At 36.2% G+C, this 16,779-nt stretch overlaps 1 protein-coding gene across 1 annotated transcript in view; it reads right to left on the bottom strand.

The window, feature by feature from the left end:
* dntt (deoxynucleotidyltransferase, terminal) overlaps positions 1–16,779 on the bottom strand; it is a 197,472-nt gene that overhangs the window by 171,028 nt on the left and 9,665 nt on the right. Inside the window, exons 2-3 of the mRNA XM_062995251.1 lie at positions 14,384–14,558; positions 2,445–2,555 (exon numbers count right to left, since the gene is read on the bottom strand). Of these exons, the coding sequence (XP_062851321.1) occupies positions 2,445–2,555; positions 14,384–14,558 (286 nt within the window). The remainder of the gene's footprint in view (positions 1–2,444; positions 2,556–14,383; positions 14,559–16,779) is intronic.

Here is a 16,779-nt window from a genome sequence, read left to right on the forward strand (position 1 = left end):
GAAATATGGTTCATGTACTTTAAAACTGCTATCGTTCTTAAACACTCATTAGTTTTTAAATGTAGGAAATACATTTTTAAGAAGGAGGAAATTTCTGTACTTCTGTACTCCACCTATTTCTCTTTTCATCTCTGACACATAAAAAATAAATGAGAGAACAGAAAAGGTCATAAAGAAAACAAACTCTTCACCCGTATTTGCATGACAAGGTCAGGATATTTCTTCATTTCCTTTTCACCAAAAAATTGCCATGATCACGACCGTGCTTTTATCAGACCTGGATCATTTTTACAAATCTGTTTTCTTAGCGGGTGTGTTTGCTCTTCTGGCAACTGAGCATAGCAGGTTATGCATTTTCATTTCATTAATATCTGATAATGTTTGCTAAACAGATAAAAATCAGCTCTGGGGTGAAGCTGCATAATCTTCACAGTCAAAGATTTTAATCAGCATTGCATGCTTTTGTAAAAGGATATGTTTTGGTTTCTCTGTAACATTTCACCTGACCTTGGTAGAGAATGTGTAGCGGAATGCCTTTGGTACATTAATATTAGAAAGTAACCCTCTTAGTTTTGTGTTTAAAAACATCTTTTTTCAGTCTACATCAGGAATGTCTAAACTACATGCCACAGGCCATTTGGGCCCGTTACCATTTTTGAAACAGCTCACGTGGTATTTTAGAAATAAAATTAAAGTTGACTCGCTATTAAGCAGGTTTAATAAAACTGATTGAACTGTTTGAACTGGGTGTCGCTCTCACTCACTTTTTTCACCACTTATCCAATCAGGGTCGCGAGGGGTGCTGGAGCCTAGAGCGTAAATCATGATGTTAAAATCCTAATAAAACAAACAAACAAACAGTGTCTCCAATTAACCTGGCTGCATGTTTTTGGACAGTGGGAGGAAACCCACGCAGACTTGGGAAAAACATGCAAACTCAGCATGGAAAGGACCGGGACCACCCCACCTGGGGATCGAACCCAGGACCTTCTTGCTGTGAGGGGACAGTGCTACCCACCTAGCCACCATGCCGCCTGGGTCTCGCTATCACATAAAACAAATCTAAAATGCTCCCAATCTTCTTTGCCCCAATTCAAAACAGTAATGTTACACTTACATTAATGTTCCTGAGTTTTTGGATAAACATGGCAGCTCCAAAGAAACAAAAAACAGATGGTGAATGCAGAAGATTTCAGGCGTGCTGAGAAAATGAATATTTTTTTCACTTAGAGGGAGTTCAGAGGGAAGTGTGTACGTTTAATTTATAGAAGTACATTAATGTTCCCATTAGAATTATAAACTGGTCAGTGAAATTGGCAAAATCTTAGATTACACAACACTGTCATTGATAGATCATTAGTCACTCAAATAAAAATGGAAATGTAATTGTTAGTAATCAAGTAGGTCTATTATATTTTTATTTGTTTTATTACAAAGTAGTCTGTTGCCTGGATTTGCATCCTGATCTACATCAAAAGCTATTTCACAATGTATGCATGGAGTTGTCACCATATAGTTTTTACACTATTGACTGCTAGGGCTGTTGACTGTTGGTGTCTGTTTCTATGCCCAGTTTATCAGCCACCCTCTATTCTGTGTCCATCAGTTAAAAATACATGTTTAAACTTCTACTAAGCAAACATTATTTGGAATTTGGTTCTGCTTTTTTGTCCATGTGATCAGAAACAAAATTCAGTCAAGCTTTAAGGTGGCTTTTTAAGAGGCTTGTTTTTTCTTGCATGGCAGCCATTAACCTTTATGCAGCTTAAGCTGGCTTGACTGAGAACAGGTGTGTTTCAGCACCTACAGTGATACAATTTCAAAAGAAGTAAGAAAAACAGCTGTATTAAACTACAGTAAGCCACTTTTTCTAATTAAAGAAATCTGGGACTGTGGTAAATTTCTCCCAAAATTCACTGATAATAATTCAATGATAATAAGCAGGAAAAAAAAGAAACCACTGTTTCTATTAGCCAAAAAGCACATTAATGGTCCACAAACCTTTAGGAATTCTGTTTCATAAACTGTTCCATGAACAGGCCAATGAAGATTTAACCTAATTTAGAAAAGTGGGTTATCTAATTATTAAAAAAACACAATGTTTACATTTAAATAGCAGGGGGAATATCAGAATTTAAACTCAGAATTCAGTTTTGAAGTAGCCTAATCTAATAAACCTGTGCTGAATTCTGAAACAACCAGTAGATGATGGAACTGGTGTCCATCTACTCTATTCACAATTCCCAGTCATTGTATTTTTAGAATGTATTGCTGCACAGATCAGACTTACGACTAATTCACTGTCTAATTTGCGAAGTGTGAGGCTGTGAAGGTATTTTAGTGATGTGTTTGAAAGTGGATTGTACCCTCACTGTGACCGACATGCTAAAATAAGCTTCCTCTGCTGTGTGTAGCATGAGCGTGTGATGTGTCTGTGGACTCACTGTGAGCTTGCTGTTATGATTGTACAGTGTGGTCCTTCTTTGGCAGGCGTACTGAGAGACAAAGGACAAAGGACCGTGTGGTGGAGCTGTCTTAATCTGCACAGATGGCTTCTGCTCACAAAGAGAGAGTAAGAGAAAAAATAGAAGTGAGTTACATGAAAAAGACAGAAATCTATAATGAATTTGCACCAGCTGTAATAATACTGTATATTTGTGCCTCATTTTTTGGTTAATTACACCAAGCTAACAGATTCCACCACCCAAATAAACACACCACACAACATGAATTAAAGGTTCACTGGTCAATATTTAATTATTTTTACTATCAGGGTCACCAAACTTCGAACCCCCTATAGCAGCGGTCCTCAACTTTTTTTGCACCACGGACCGGTTTCATATAAGATATAATTTCACGGACCGGCGAGGGCAGGAGGATTTAATATAGAGTAACTATAGAATGGAAAATCAGTGTGAATCCTGAGTTTTTTACACTGCAACAAGTGGTGATAGAAGACAATAACACCCGAATAGTTTTGGAAATCTCTAAATATTTATTCTTTCTGTGAGGCCCGGTAATAAATAACCCACGGACCGGTACTGGTCCATGGCCCGGTGGTTGGGGACCACTGCCCTATAGCACTGGGCTCTTAACATCACTATAAACCATCACAATATAACCAGTTAGATTATTCTGCCTTTTGTTTTCATCTCATAGTTTTATTTAGTAAAAATGAGTATGACTTTATTCAAGCATTCATTTATTCTGTTTAACCACATCTTCATCCTGGTCAGGGTTGCAATGGGTCAGATTCATTGAGCATAAGGCAGTGAACAACCTGGACAGGTTGCCAGTCCACCACAGGGCAAACACACACAATTACACTTTAAGGCAATTTCTAGTAGCTCTAGTTGGTCTGACCGCATGTCTTTAGACTTGTGGCAGTAAACCGGAGCCCAGAGTTAACCTTGCGGACACAGGGAGAACATACTAACTCCACACAGAAAAGACTCTGGCCACACTGCAGGTGAACCAAACCCAGAACCTTCTTGTTGTGAGGTGACACCCACTATGCCAATGTGTAACTTATTTATCTTTTATTTAAATATAAATTTTCATTGTTTTAAAATGTGGTGTCTAACAAGCACATGATCAGGTGTCCACATACAGTGGGGGCCAAAAGTTTAAGACCACTTGCTCAGAATCTTTCTATTTTGCATTTTCTCAAATTAAATACAATGTTATTTATTAAAAATCCTATAATAACCACATTTTTTATTACAATTAAAAAAATACATACATTTCACATTTTTTATTTGGCACATTATATTATATTAATTATATTATGTTATGTTATGTTATATTATATTTATTATATTATATTCTATTATATTCTATTATATTATATTCTATTATATTCTATTATATTCTATTATATTATATTATATTATATTATATTAATTATATTATATTATATTATATTATATTATATTATATTAATTATATTATATTATATTATATTATATTATATTATATTATATTATATTATATTATATTAATTATATTAATTATATTATATTGTTATGTTATGTTATATTATAATGTAAATATGCCCATACCAAATACTAAGAAATTTTGTAATTAATATAAAATTCTTTTTTGAAGATTCTGCTTATCTAGGGTGACCATACATCCTCTTTTTCCCAGACATGTCCTCTTTTTTTTAACCTAAAAAATGCACTTTCGGCCACTCGGGTGGCACAGCGATAAAACACGCTAGCACACCAGAGCTGGAATTTCGAATACAATGTATCGAATCTCAGCTCTGCCATCCGGCTGGGTTAGGCAGCTATATGAACAACGATTGGCTGTTCATCCATGGAGGGAGCCGGATAGTGACCTCATAACTAATGCAATTACGACCTCTGCTGGCTTGTTGATGACGCCTGCACAGAGTAGAGGAATAATGCTGATCAGTGTGTGGCTCTCCATACAAAAAGCTGATCCGCATGTGAACTCACCTCGTGCAGGTGAAAAAATGCAGTCAGCTACTGCACACATGTCGAAGGGTGCGTGTGACAGTTCACTCTCCTCAGTGGGGGAGGGGTTCAGCACCAGTAGAGAGGAAGCATAACACAATTGGATAAAAAATTTGAAGCACTAAAAATCGGGAGAAAATGCAATGGAAAAAAAAAGCACTTTCTCTTTAGATCCTGCCTTCTAGCAAACCTTTTAAAATGCCCAGACACAAATGAAAATCATCAGACGAATTACATTTAAAATAATCAATTTTTTTGTCTCCTTGGGAAGCAGAATGCATGACCTGCAAAGCTGTCACATACGTGTCAGTGTTAGATAAAGGTGACAGTTCATTTCACACCACACAGCATCACAACAGCTACAGATCAATGGACTGCATGCCTGCCTTATGAAATCTTTTTTTTTATTCTGAAACTGTGTAAACATTTCCAAATGTTGAAATAGCTCTACTGATGGATTATTTTGTTATTATTATTATTGTTTAGGGCTAAACGCTGAATTTAAAGATTATCTGACCATAAATGCATTTGTTAGTTGTCTTGTTAAAGAGCTGTTTAATTATTTTAGTTGAACATAGTTGCATGGTTACTGAGGTATTTGTTAAATATTTTAACCCATACTTTATACACATTGCCAAGAAGAAGCTTTTTCATTAGTGGTCTTAAATATCTGGCCCTTGCTGTACTTTTGTCCATATACAGCAGTTTATGTTGCACTTAGATGGTTTTAGATGTGCACTGAAATATATGTTTCAAGAATCCAGCCTTATTACAGAGATTAGAAAATAAATACAATTACTTTCTGCATTCAGCCTATAAGGAAATCAAGATGCCGTAATTCAGTTTGCTTCCTGTAAATTGCCTTTTTATTTTAGTCTTGAAATCAGTTCCTCAATTTATAATGTACAAGTCTGATAGAGTAAGTTATAATAGTAATCTCAGAAAATCATATGCAATCCTGACACGTTTTGACATTGCTCAGTTCAAGAGTTCATGCAGCCACTATGAAGCTACTACTTATCATTAATGAAGCTTTCACTTAGCTGAAAATGAGGCTATATTTTTATCTTCTTTTTCAGCAGAAGGAAACCACTTATTTTCACTCACTGCGTAATTAAGCATCAATGAATGAAAATAGATTCCCTCATGCAAATTACCCCAAATTAAATGTATATTAAAACTAAGATTTGGTTTAATACAATTTAATTAAAATAAAAACGCATATTAAACCATAGCTTCTTATCTCTATAGTCACTTAGACATACTTAATAGCAAGGCTGTTCGTGTATAATCTGTAACCCTACTAAAGCATCAGCTATTTTAGAAAACGTTCCAATTGCTAAAACCCATAAGGCTTATTTTATCAAGTTTGAGAATTAGAATGAATGCCTGTGCATGTTAAATCCTAATAGGGCACTTTGCACACAGCACATTGCTGAATTGGGGTATGCTGAATATCTTGGGTTCATACTGGGTGTGTTCAAAAACCTAGCGAGCTCTCTACATAGACAACATTTTACATTATCCTGCACATGCTCCCGAGAAGAAGGTAGATGCTTAGATGCTTTAAAATGCTGCCTAGTAGGGCACCTTAAATTTGAACAATATTTTGTTTGAATAACGAGGGAGCATCCAATGCTGCCTTAGCGGTGAAGGCACTTTTCTCACAAAAAAAATTACATATATGGCTGATGGATGTGGAGTAACGAACAAAGTTCTTTATTTATTTTTTAATGCATTTTTCTCCCCATTTTTCCTCCCAATTTAGTGCATCCAATTTGTCTTCCGCTGCTGACAGACTCCAGATTTGCATCCAAGGAGAGCACGCCGCTGCCCACGCCTTCTTTACACGTGTACAGCCCTCCTCTTCTCATCCATGCTTCCTGCACAGGCGTCTCTACTGCCAATCAGGGTCCTTACAAAGCGTATGAAGACCCACCCTGCAGATACGGTGGCCAATTTGTATCTGCTGCAGGCATTGCCAATTATGCCCGCCAGATGGCGCCCAGCCGACCGGTGGCAACACCGAGCCACGAACCCGGGAGTTCAGAAACTCGGTGCTGGTGCATCAGCGAAATATCCCGCTGCGCCACCTGGGCGCACAAAGTTAATTTTGAATGTAAATAAATTAGAATTGATTTTTAATTTGTATAAACATGCACAAGTGTCATTTATTTGCAAATTCGTGGTTGTCAGTGAATTTAACCGTTTTTGGTACACAGAGGAAGACGTTAGTTGACATGTTAGTGTGTTGTGCCACCTCATCCCATTGGTTTGAATGGCATGAGACTAACTGTTACCTTATTAAGCGAAAACTAATGAAATCGCTTTCTAAGTAGTGCATTTGAATAGCCTGACTTATAAGTCGATGACTTATTAGAATCCTCTCTACTTGGCAGCTGCTTATGTAGGCAGTACGAAAGCAAGAAGCATACTAGGTTTTCAAACACACCTACTGTCTGCAACGAAATAAAAGTCAAACTAAACGTAACAAACAGGATAGGATCAGTCTCAGTCTTTGCAAGCAAGGATGGGTTGTGGATCAACACTTTGCACCAAACTTTGTAACAGACAGTCAAAGTAAATGTTTGTCAAATAATTTTGCAATTAATTGAGGTGTTTAATCCTCTACTGTACATATTGTAAAAAGAATCAGCCATAACCACCTCCCTGTTTCTACACTCACTGTCCATTTTATCAGCTCCACTTACCATATAGAAGCACTTTGTAGTTCTACAATTACTGACTGTAGTCCATCTGTTTCTCTACAAACTTTTTTAACCTGCTTTCACCCTGTTCTTCAATGGTCAGGACCTCTACAGAGCAGGTATTATTTGGGTGGTGGATCATTCTCAGCACTGCAGTGACACAGACATGGTGGTGGTGTGTTAGTGTGTGTTGTGTTGGTATGAGTGGATCAGACACAGCAGCTCTGCTGGAGTTTTTAAATTCTTTGTCCACCCACTGTCCACTCTATTAGACACTCTCACCTAGTTGGTTCACCTTGTAGACGTAAAGTCAGAGACGATCGCTCATCTATTGCTGCTGTTTGAGTTGGTCATCTTCTAGACCTACATTAGTTGGGTGCTGTTGGCTGGATATTTTTGGTTGGTGGACTATCTCACTTCAGCAGTGACAGTGAGGTGTTTAAAAACTCCATCAGCGCTGCTGTGTCTGATCCACTCATACCAGCACAACACACACTAACACACCACCACCATGTCAGTGTCACTGCAGTGCTGAGAATGATCCACCACCAAAATAATACCTACTCTGTAGTGGTCCTGGGAGAGTCCTGCCCATTGAAGAACAGCATGAAAGGAGGCTAACAAAGTGTGCAGAGAAACAGATGGACTAAAGTCAGTAATTGTAAAACTACAAAGTGCTTCTATATGGTAAGTGGAGCTGATAAAATGGACAGTGAGTGTAGAAACAAGAAGGTGGTCATAATGTTATTCTTGATCAGTGTATGTGTGACCTTTGATGCCTTTCTTTTTTTTTAATGACCCTTACATTCTTAAAATAGTTTGCTAGTTAATGCTAGTTGTGATGCACAATTAAAAACATGAACAATTCTAATGTATATAAGAAATAAGTTATTTCCTTTATTTATCTGTATTAACATTTCTTTGTTTAGTCTCACTCCTGGCTGCAGCTGAGGAGACCATGTGCTGAGGATAATGATCTACACAGGCACAGGTGAGCCATATCCACCCAGGTTAATGAGATCACAGCCCACAGAATGACAGGGTTATAGGGTCACATCCCTCCAGATTCTGACCTTGCCTTCTACTGTCTCTCTTAGACCATGATTGATAGGATCTAACATAGTCACACAGGGTGAGTCTTCCGTTTTTCCTACCACTGCTGTCAGTACTGTCCAGGTCTCTACCCACCGGAGAGCCAGGCTTCATAAAAAGTAAAGGTTTAATAGCTTGTACTCCCAAGTGCAAGGAGCAGGAGAGGAAAATGAACAATGACCCGGTAGGCTAAGTACCTAGGGGACTGATGACCATGTTTCCAGAGTCAGTTTTATTTAGCGTCAATTAATGTCCATTAAACATTTTAGCAAACGTTTAAGTGTCTTAGATATTAGACAGTGTAGTTCAGCTTGAACTAAGATTGCATTATGAGAACAGCAACAGCAGTAAATACTGCTTGTAGAAGAGTGCAAGATTTTGGCAGAAGAAAAGCATTTTTTCATGTACTCATTACATGAAATTACTCCAAATTATGCAGACATGCTGTTATTGGTTAGCAAAATTGTTAAATTTACTATGACACAGTACAGTACAGATAGAGTTGGTCCTACATAGTTCTAGCAGCTTTAGGGTGCACCTGACTCTACCGGACTACACGCTAGAGCTGGACGGTTTCTGAATCACCCGGGTTAATGATTCAAATCTCCGTATTGAATCAGGAATCACGAGTCCGAGGTCTCAATTAACCCGGATCCTATGAGTCCTCTGACTGGCTGCTGCTAAGTACACAAGGCGAGTGAGCAGACTCACCGAAAACACAGCGGACTGTGATTTGGCTGAACCGGCTTCACTCCCGTCCATGAATCTAAGTAATAAGTTAAATATTCCAATAAACAAGTGGTTAAACACACTGGTGTTTGTTATGTGGCTGATTTTATGCACATGCTATTATTATTATTATTATTATTATTATTATTATTATCATCAGTAGTAGTGGTATAGATTAGTAATGCAGCATATTTTCTTGAAGCAAAACAACAACAAAATATAGTTATTATTATTATTATTAAAATGCAAATGCTTACAGGTTACTTTGGGACTGTACCACTTAAGGAGTATCACAGCCCTTTCTCCATGGTAATTTATTGACTGTTTTGGTGCCACTGTGGCTGCCTGACTGTGTCAAGTTACCATGGCAATTTGTTGTTGAGCATCCCCATTGAACCCTTGACCCATTAATATACCCAATATTAATATAATAATAGGTGAGTCCACCCCCCATCCCCCATGATCAAGATTCCACTTAGAAAAAAGTGTCAACTTGTCACTGACAGGAGAAGTGTGAGGTGCCAAGAGAATTAAGAGAGAAGGATTTATTCACAGAAGATGAGTGCATGGAAGACAAGTGATTTGGATGCATTTTCTTGAAGTAAATCAATCACAATCAAGATGTAGTACAAGTGACTCAGGTGACTCAAGTGAACCGGATCACATTACTGAGTGACTCAGATTAACCCGAGTCCATAAAATGAACCGAATTTACCACCACTAGTACACACTGGACCTATTATTTATCATTTGCACTGTTAATACCATCAACACCCCGGACTACACACTGGACTGCTATTATTATTTATCATTTGCACCTGCAATTTACACGACTGTCATACATACAGTATACAGTATATGTATAGTTATTTAGCAGCGTCTTACATAGTTATAGTTACAGTTGTATAGTTCTCTATTTACACATCCTTTATTATTATTACTGTTATTATAATACATACCTAACTAATTATTTATCATTATTACTGTTATTATTATAATATACACCTAATCAATCCCATTTTTTTTCATATGCTTATTATTATTATTATTATTATTATTATTATTATTATTATTATTATTATTATTATTGCTATTATGTACACCTATCAGGTATGACATTATGACCACCTTCCTAATATTGTGTTGGCCCCCCTTTTGCAGCCCCACACACAACAAACTGTGATGCACTGTGTATTCTGACACCTTTCTATCAGAACCAGCATTAACCTCTTCAGCAATTTGAGTTACAGCAGCTCGTCTGTTGGATCGGACCACACAGGCCAGCCTTCGCTCCCCACGTGCATCAAAGAGCCTTGGCTCCCCATGACCCTATTGCCGGTTTACCACTGTTCCTTCCTTGGACCACTTTTGTTAGACTGCAGACCGGGAACACCCCACAAGAGCTGCAGTTTTGGAGATGCTCTGACCCAGTCCTCTAGCCATTACAATTTGGCCCTTGTCAAACTGGCTCAAATCCTTACTCTTGCCCATTTTTCCTGTTTCTAACACATCAACTTTGAGGATAAAATGTTCACTTGCTGCCTAGTATATCCCACCCACTAACAGGTGCCGTGATGAAGAGATAATCAGTGTTATTCACTTCACCTGTCAGTGGTCATTATGTTATGCCTAGTCGGTGTATATAGTACTATGTACATAGATATAATTCCATATATGTAAATAGCTATAGTTATGATTATATATTAATATTACTCATAGATATGTACGTTTACTGATATTCTCTGTTTTCTTTGCACAATGCTACTATTTGCACTTTTGGTAGATGCGAATTGCATTTCGTTGTCTTGTACCTGTACTGAGCAATGACAATATTAGTATATTTTAATTTAATATTTAGTATATATTAATATAAAGTATACCAGTATGTGCATTGACTACTAAATTTTTTTCTATTTTTTTCTCGTGTATATTCCAGCCATTTGTCCAGTGGTTTTAGAATAGGCTTCATATGCATAGTAACACTGATCTGGATGAAGCAGATACTAAAGATGAATCAGTGACATTATAGAAAAGGTGCAGGTATTTATAAAAAGTCCTCTTATAACACTTGTGGTGAGTGATGTTAAAACCAATAGTCCCAGTTAGGGATGTAACAATGCACCACAAGACAATTAAAAATCGGTGCACATGTGCCACGATTCAAATTGGTAATTCATGTAAAATGAATCGATATTCACTTTAAACAGCAGAGGGCACTGGCACTATTCACCTCGCCTGGTTGACGGTTGAGTTGTACGGGATTTTCCAGCCAAATGTATTTATGTGAGGGTACTTTATTTGTATTATTCATTTATTTATTTATTTAATGTAGGATTTGTTTTAAAATGTCATTTCAGTTTTTTTTACACAAAAAGGGAAATGTGCATAATTGTTTTGCATAGTTTGTACCTACCTCAGAAATAAAAGGGCATTCATTATTTAGATAAATAAAAGATTTTATTACATTTTTTAAGAAATTAATAAAAGGAAACTTCATATCTGAATAAGAATCAGTTGAATAAAAACACCCAAGAAACCAATTTAGGCTCAAAATACAGTTTACATCCATCCTTATCATCACTTTATTTATTTATTAATTTATTAATTTAATAATTTATTTATTTATTTATTTAGTCATTGTCTGTCTATGTACAATTCACTGAGCAAAGTTTGTGAATCACCCTGGACAGGTTGCCAGTCCACCACAGGGCATAATTAATTATTGATTTTGTAAATTACTAATGTTTTTTTCCCAGAACTAAATATATGAAGGTTATAAATGCTAATACATGTTTAGATTTTGTATGTTTGGAAAACACAGTGGAAGTGTCTTTTAGTATAGTCCTGGGAAGAGGAATCTGTCTTTAGCATCAGTTAGCGAAGCACTGTGAGACCAGATGCTGTGCTGGTGGGTCGATTTGGCACAGTACTGAGCATCAGTCTATTGCTGTCAGGCAGGGCAGCGGGGAAGAGGCGATATAAAATGCAGTGTTGAAGCCAACACAAAAATGTGTCCATTTATTTCCCAGAGTGCAGATAAAGCCACTTTTTGATGCTGTACTTGACAGTATGATCAAGGCTTTCTGGTTATTCAAGTCTCTCTGAGTTATCCAGGTCTAACCGTGTGCCATGTAAACAAGGTGAGCTGAGGAACTGAGAATCGGTCCAATTTCTCTGAAGACAAAACATGTTTATAATACATAATGAGGTGGTGGCTAATTGTAGGGTATAAAGATTGTATGCAAATGATATCAGATATTATTTTACAATTCTTCATATCAAAGCAACAGTAATAAGAATATTCATCTGTTCAATTATTTCTGCTTGTAATTGTGTCCTTTGGAGAAAATGGATGATTACATATTCACTAATAACCATTTATAACATGTATCTGAATATAAATATAAATCTCATGTTTTTAAAAAAATATTTATTACTTTTTAACAGTAAGATTATTGTTGTAGAGCTTTTACAGCGCCACCCAGTGTTTACATACAAATCAATGTCTTGATCTTTCACCTCTCACCAGATCCTGCACATATGGCAACAAACACCAGTCATTCAAAAATAGTTTTATTTATAGTATACAGTGGTACCTTTAAACTCAACGTCAGTTGGTTCTGGGAGTGGCGTTGAGTTTAAAAGGCGTTGAGTTTCAAGGTATTTTTTCCCATAAGGATGTATGGGAAACCTATTAATGCGTTCCATGGTCCCGTGGACTTGCATATATTTTAGGCATATGTAAAATTATTTGGTTGTTTTTGACACTTATACACTGAAAATAACACAAATATAATATAAAAACACTGAAATGAAAAGGTGATTCTTAAATTTCTCAGAACCCCGAGCTGTAACACAAGTTTAAAAGTGATACTGGAGGAAAATCCAGCTAAATACAGATACATGTGGAAGCTTTCAGAGTAAATCTGATGCAGATTTGTCTCATAATCGCACTTTGATGACGTTTTACCGCACCACTCAAGTTGAGCGCTGTTCATTGTTAATGTAAAATTAAATAAATACATTTTTTTAAAACAAACTGAACATGTTGAGTTTAAGGGAAACGTTGAGTTTAAGGGTACAAATTTTTCGATGAAGGACGCTAAGTTTCAAAGATTTTGAGTTTAGGGGACGTTAAGTTACCACTGTATACGAAAAACACAGCCAGTATGCTCTAAGAACTTTTTTTAAACTATAATAACCTGAAGTTGTACATTTTTCGAAGTTGATCAAGCTATTCAATCACATTATGTGATTATGTGATTAATCGATTTTTTTTTTTTATTGGTTTATTTATACTTGATGGCATTTATTTAGTCCTCTCAAGGTTCTATCACACAATTTGAAATGTTGATGTTCTTTATTTTCAGCATTTTGTTAATACTTGAGCTTATGTGATTAGGGTCATTGTTCTGTTTACTGAATCAGTTTCAGTGATGCTTTAGCTGTTGGTCTAATGACTTACATTTGAGTTAATGGTCACCTCTGTGATTGTAGGTTATTTTGGATCACCACAAATCACCACCACTGTACTTATAGGCTGATCTTAAAAATCTCTATGCAATGTCTGCTTGTGGTTATTTTTGTAGTCTTACCAGGGGAAAAGAGCTATAGTGCTAAAAATTTTAATCGCTGATATCATGACTACATAGTATTAAAAGAGTCTTTTTTGGCAAAACATATCAAAAACTGTATTTTTTAGGTTGTTCCGCTACAAATGCCCAATTTTTCACCAGTTCAGGTAGGCTGAATCCCAAGTGGCATTCTACCTGTAAATCCATGCACTATTCACTACATAGGATACAACATGCACACATGCTGACCCTACAACATTCCACTAAACACTTTGTTGCTTCTATCAGTCAAATCTATTCCCATAAAAAAAAAATGATGATTTTTTTTTTCACTATTTTGTTTTAATAAGGACTAAGTCTACTTACTCAGGACCCTGTGCCACACTTGGAAGGTTTATGAACATAACCTCAGGTTTATAGACCATGTCTCAGAATTTTGGTATCCAGGTCTTAAACCTTTATATATTTATGTTTAAGAAACTTGTGCATCATCTTATCACATTCTGCACGTGTCTGCACTTCTTTTTTAAAAGCTCTCCAGTGTTCTCCCTGTGTCTGCGTGGGTTTCCTCCAGGAGCTCCGGTTTCCTCTCACAGTCCAAAGACGTGCAAGTGAGGTGAATTGAAGATACAAAATTCTCCATGACTATGTTTGACATTAAAACTTGTGAACTGATGAACCTTGTGTCTAATAAACAAACAAACAAACAAACAAACAAAAGCTCTCCAGCCAAACTTACCCTCTCAATAGTATATATATATTTTTTTTTACATTTACACACACACAGAGTGGTACTTACCAGTATGCGATGTTGTGCCTTCACTGGAATTGGTCTGCCAGCTTTCATGCTCTGTGTAAACCAGGTAATGTCCAGCACATTTGCATTTTCTGGGTCTGCAAGTCCCTGTTTCTGCAGCCATGGCCAGAGCTCATGCGCTGGATTGTCTTCAGCAACAATGTGAGTCACTTTAGTACTGCAGAAATCATAGACACAATAACTTGTCAGAAGTTTCCACTTAGTTAGGTCAATCAAGGTAAGCATAAAGGACCAGATCAAGCCATCGAGTCATGTCTGTATAGACGACTGGCAGTCCAATAACACAGCCAAGATTCAAACCCAGATCCCTGAGCACCTCATTAGTATTGTGTTTACTCTGCATTATTCAATGTTTGAAAACACTGCACCTTTTTTGTTATTTTAACTAGTCATTATCTGCAAATAAATGCTTTAAATGACTATTTTTCATTTAGGAGAAATGTCAGGGCTTGGCACCTGCTGCAAGCAATCTTTCAACTGGGGTCCCACAGGGTTCATTATCTGGTTCACTTTACTTTTCATTATACATTTGCTCACTTGATGCAGTCATGTCGTCCTATTCCTCTTCCTTCCATTCCTATGCTAATGATACTCTGATGATGCTGATGATACTTATAATGTTCCTACCCCTTTCAGACAGTTCAAGTTTTAGCTTGCATCTTGGCACGTCTGGTAGATATTGTATCATAATCTCATAATCATAGCTGATGATCTTAGTTTAACCCCAGCAAGACTAAGCTGATTAGATTTCTAAGGTACCAAATGCCAAGATCCACTCTACCAACATGCAAATCACACCATAATGTTCTTAATTGCTTTCTTTCTTGGTTCATCTTGCTAACCTAAACTAATCATGCAGATTCTGCTTGTATATCATTGGGCATGACAAAGAAAAGTGACGCTGGTTGTGTCCAGACACAGTTCCTTATTTTCTGAATAGTAGAAATAGTAACAAAAAGTGCACTATTTAGACATCTATTTTATTACAGCAATATGTAATTTGGAACACAGCCTAATGACATGACACCATGTGCTCATTGCATCAAACAGAGTGGATACAATAACATCAATTTCTATATTTATTTAGGTTTATATTTTTGTGTTGTGTAATCTTACTGTGTGGAACATTAAAATACATCAACACATTTTTACAGATCGGTACAGATTAGAAAGTCCACTGTCTCACTTCAGCATAAAACACACAATAATATAATTATAATATTTAATATAGTGGTACCTTGTAACTCAATGTCCCCTAAATTCAAAATCTTTGAAACTCCACGCTCTTTGTTGTGAAATTTGTACCCTTAAACTCAACGTTTCCTTTAAACTCAATGTTTCCTTTAAACTCAACGTGTTCAGTTTAAACTTTTTTTTTTTTTTTTCAAATGACCAATGAACAGTCGCTTTGTTCAGCACTACGTTATCAAAGTATGCATATGACACAAAACTGCATTTGTGTGGAATAACCATCCAGTTCACTCTGAAAGCTCCACATGTATCTGTGTTTAGCTGGATTTTCCTCACTGTTTCACTTTTAAACTTGTGTAACAGCTCAGGGTTCTGAGAAATTGTAAGAATCAGCTTTTTATTTGTGTGTTTATATATTATATTTGTGTTATTTTTAGTGTATAAGTGTCAAAAACAACCCCATTATTTTACATTAGCCCACAGGACCATGGAACAGGGAAAAATATCTTAAAACTCAACGCCTTTAAAACTCAATGCCACTCCAAAATTCAATTGACGTTGAGTCTCAAGGTACCACTGTATAAACAAATAAGTAGCAAGTTGAAATTATATTTTATATACATTTATAATTATTTACTTTATAATAATAAACAATGGATAAAATAAGAAACACAATACATTCATTTTAATGTGTTAAAAATTAGTCATCAGCTTTTAGAACAGGGTGAATCCCTAATTGCAACTTAACAGGCATTCACTGGTCGTTTTGGAATCAAATGTACAACAAGCTTATGGTCAGGTGTCAACATTATATTGACTATAGGTTTAATTAAAATTAGGGCTGTCACACGATTACAATTTTTAATCGAGACTAATTGTGATTAATTTGGTTCTTTAATCGCCTGCAAAAATAACTAAGCAAAATTTGAACAGTTATGCACATTTTTATTGCAAGAAAATGTTTACCAATAAAAAAAATACAATTATGATAAAATTATTAAATCTAAATTATCTTTAGAAAGCCAGCCAATGCCTATATAGAGTTGTTAACAGCTACCCATCTTTCAGGCAGTTATTTAAAATAACAAGTCTGTTCACATTATCTTGTAAAAGTGAGAATCTGTAACCCTGCCACTGGAAACAGGCGCTCAGGGTACTAATATGAACCATTTCTAGATGCAACACGT

Source organism: Trichomycterus rosablanca, chromosome 5 (genome assembly GCF_030014385.1).
Source record: "Trichomycterus rosablanca isolate fTriRos1 chromosome 5, fTriRos1.hap1, whole genome shotgun sequence".
NCBI classification, from domain to species: Eukaryota; Metazoa; Chordata; class Actinopteri; order Siluriformes; family Trichomycteridae; genus Trichomycterus; species Trichomycterus rosablanca.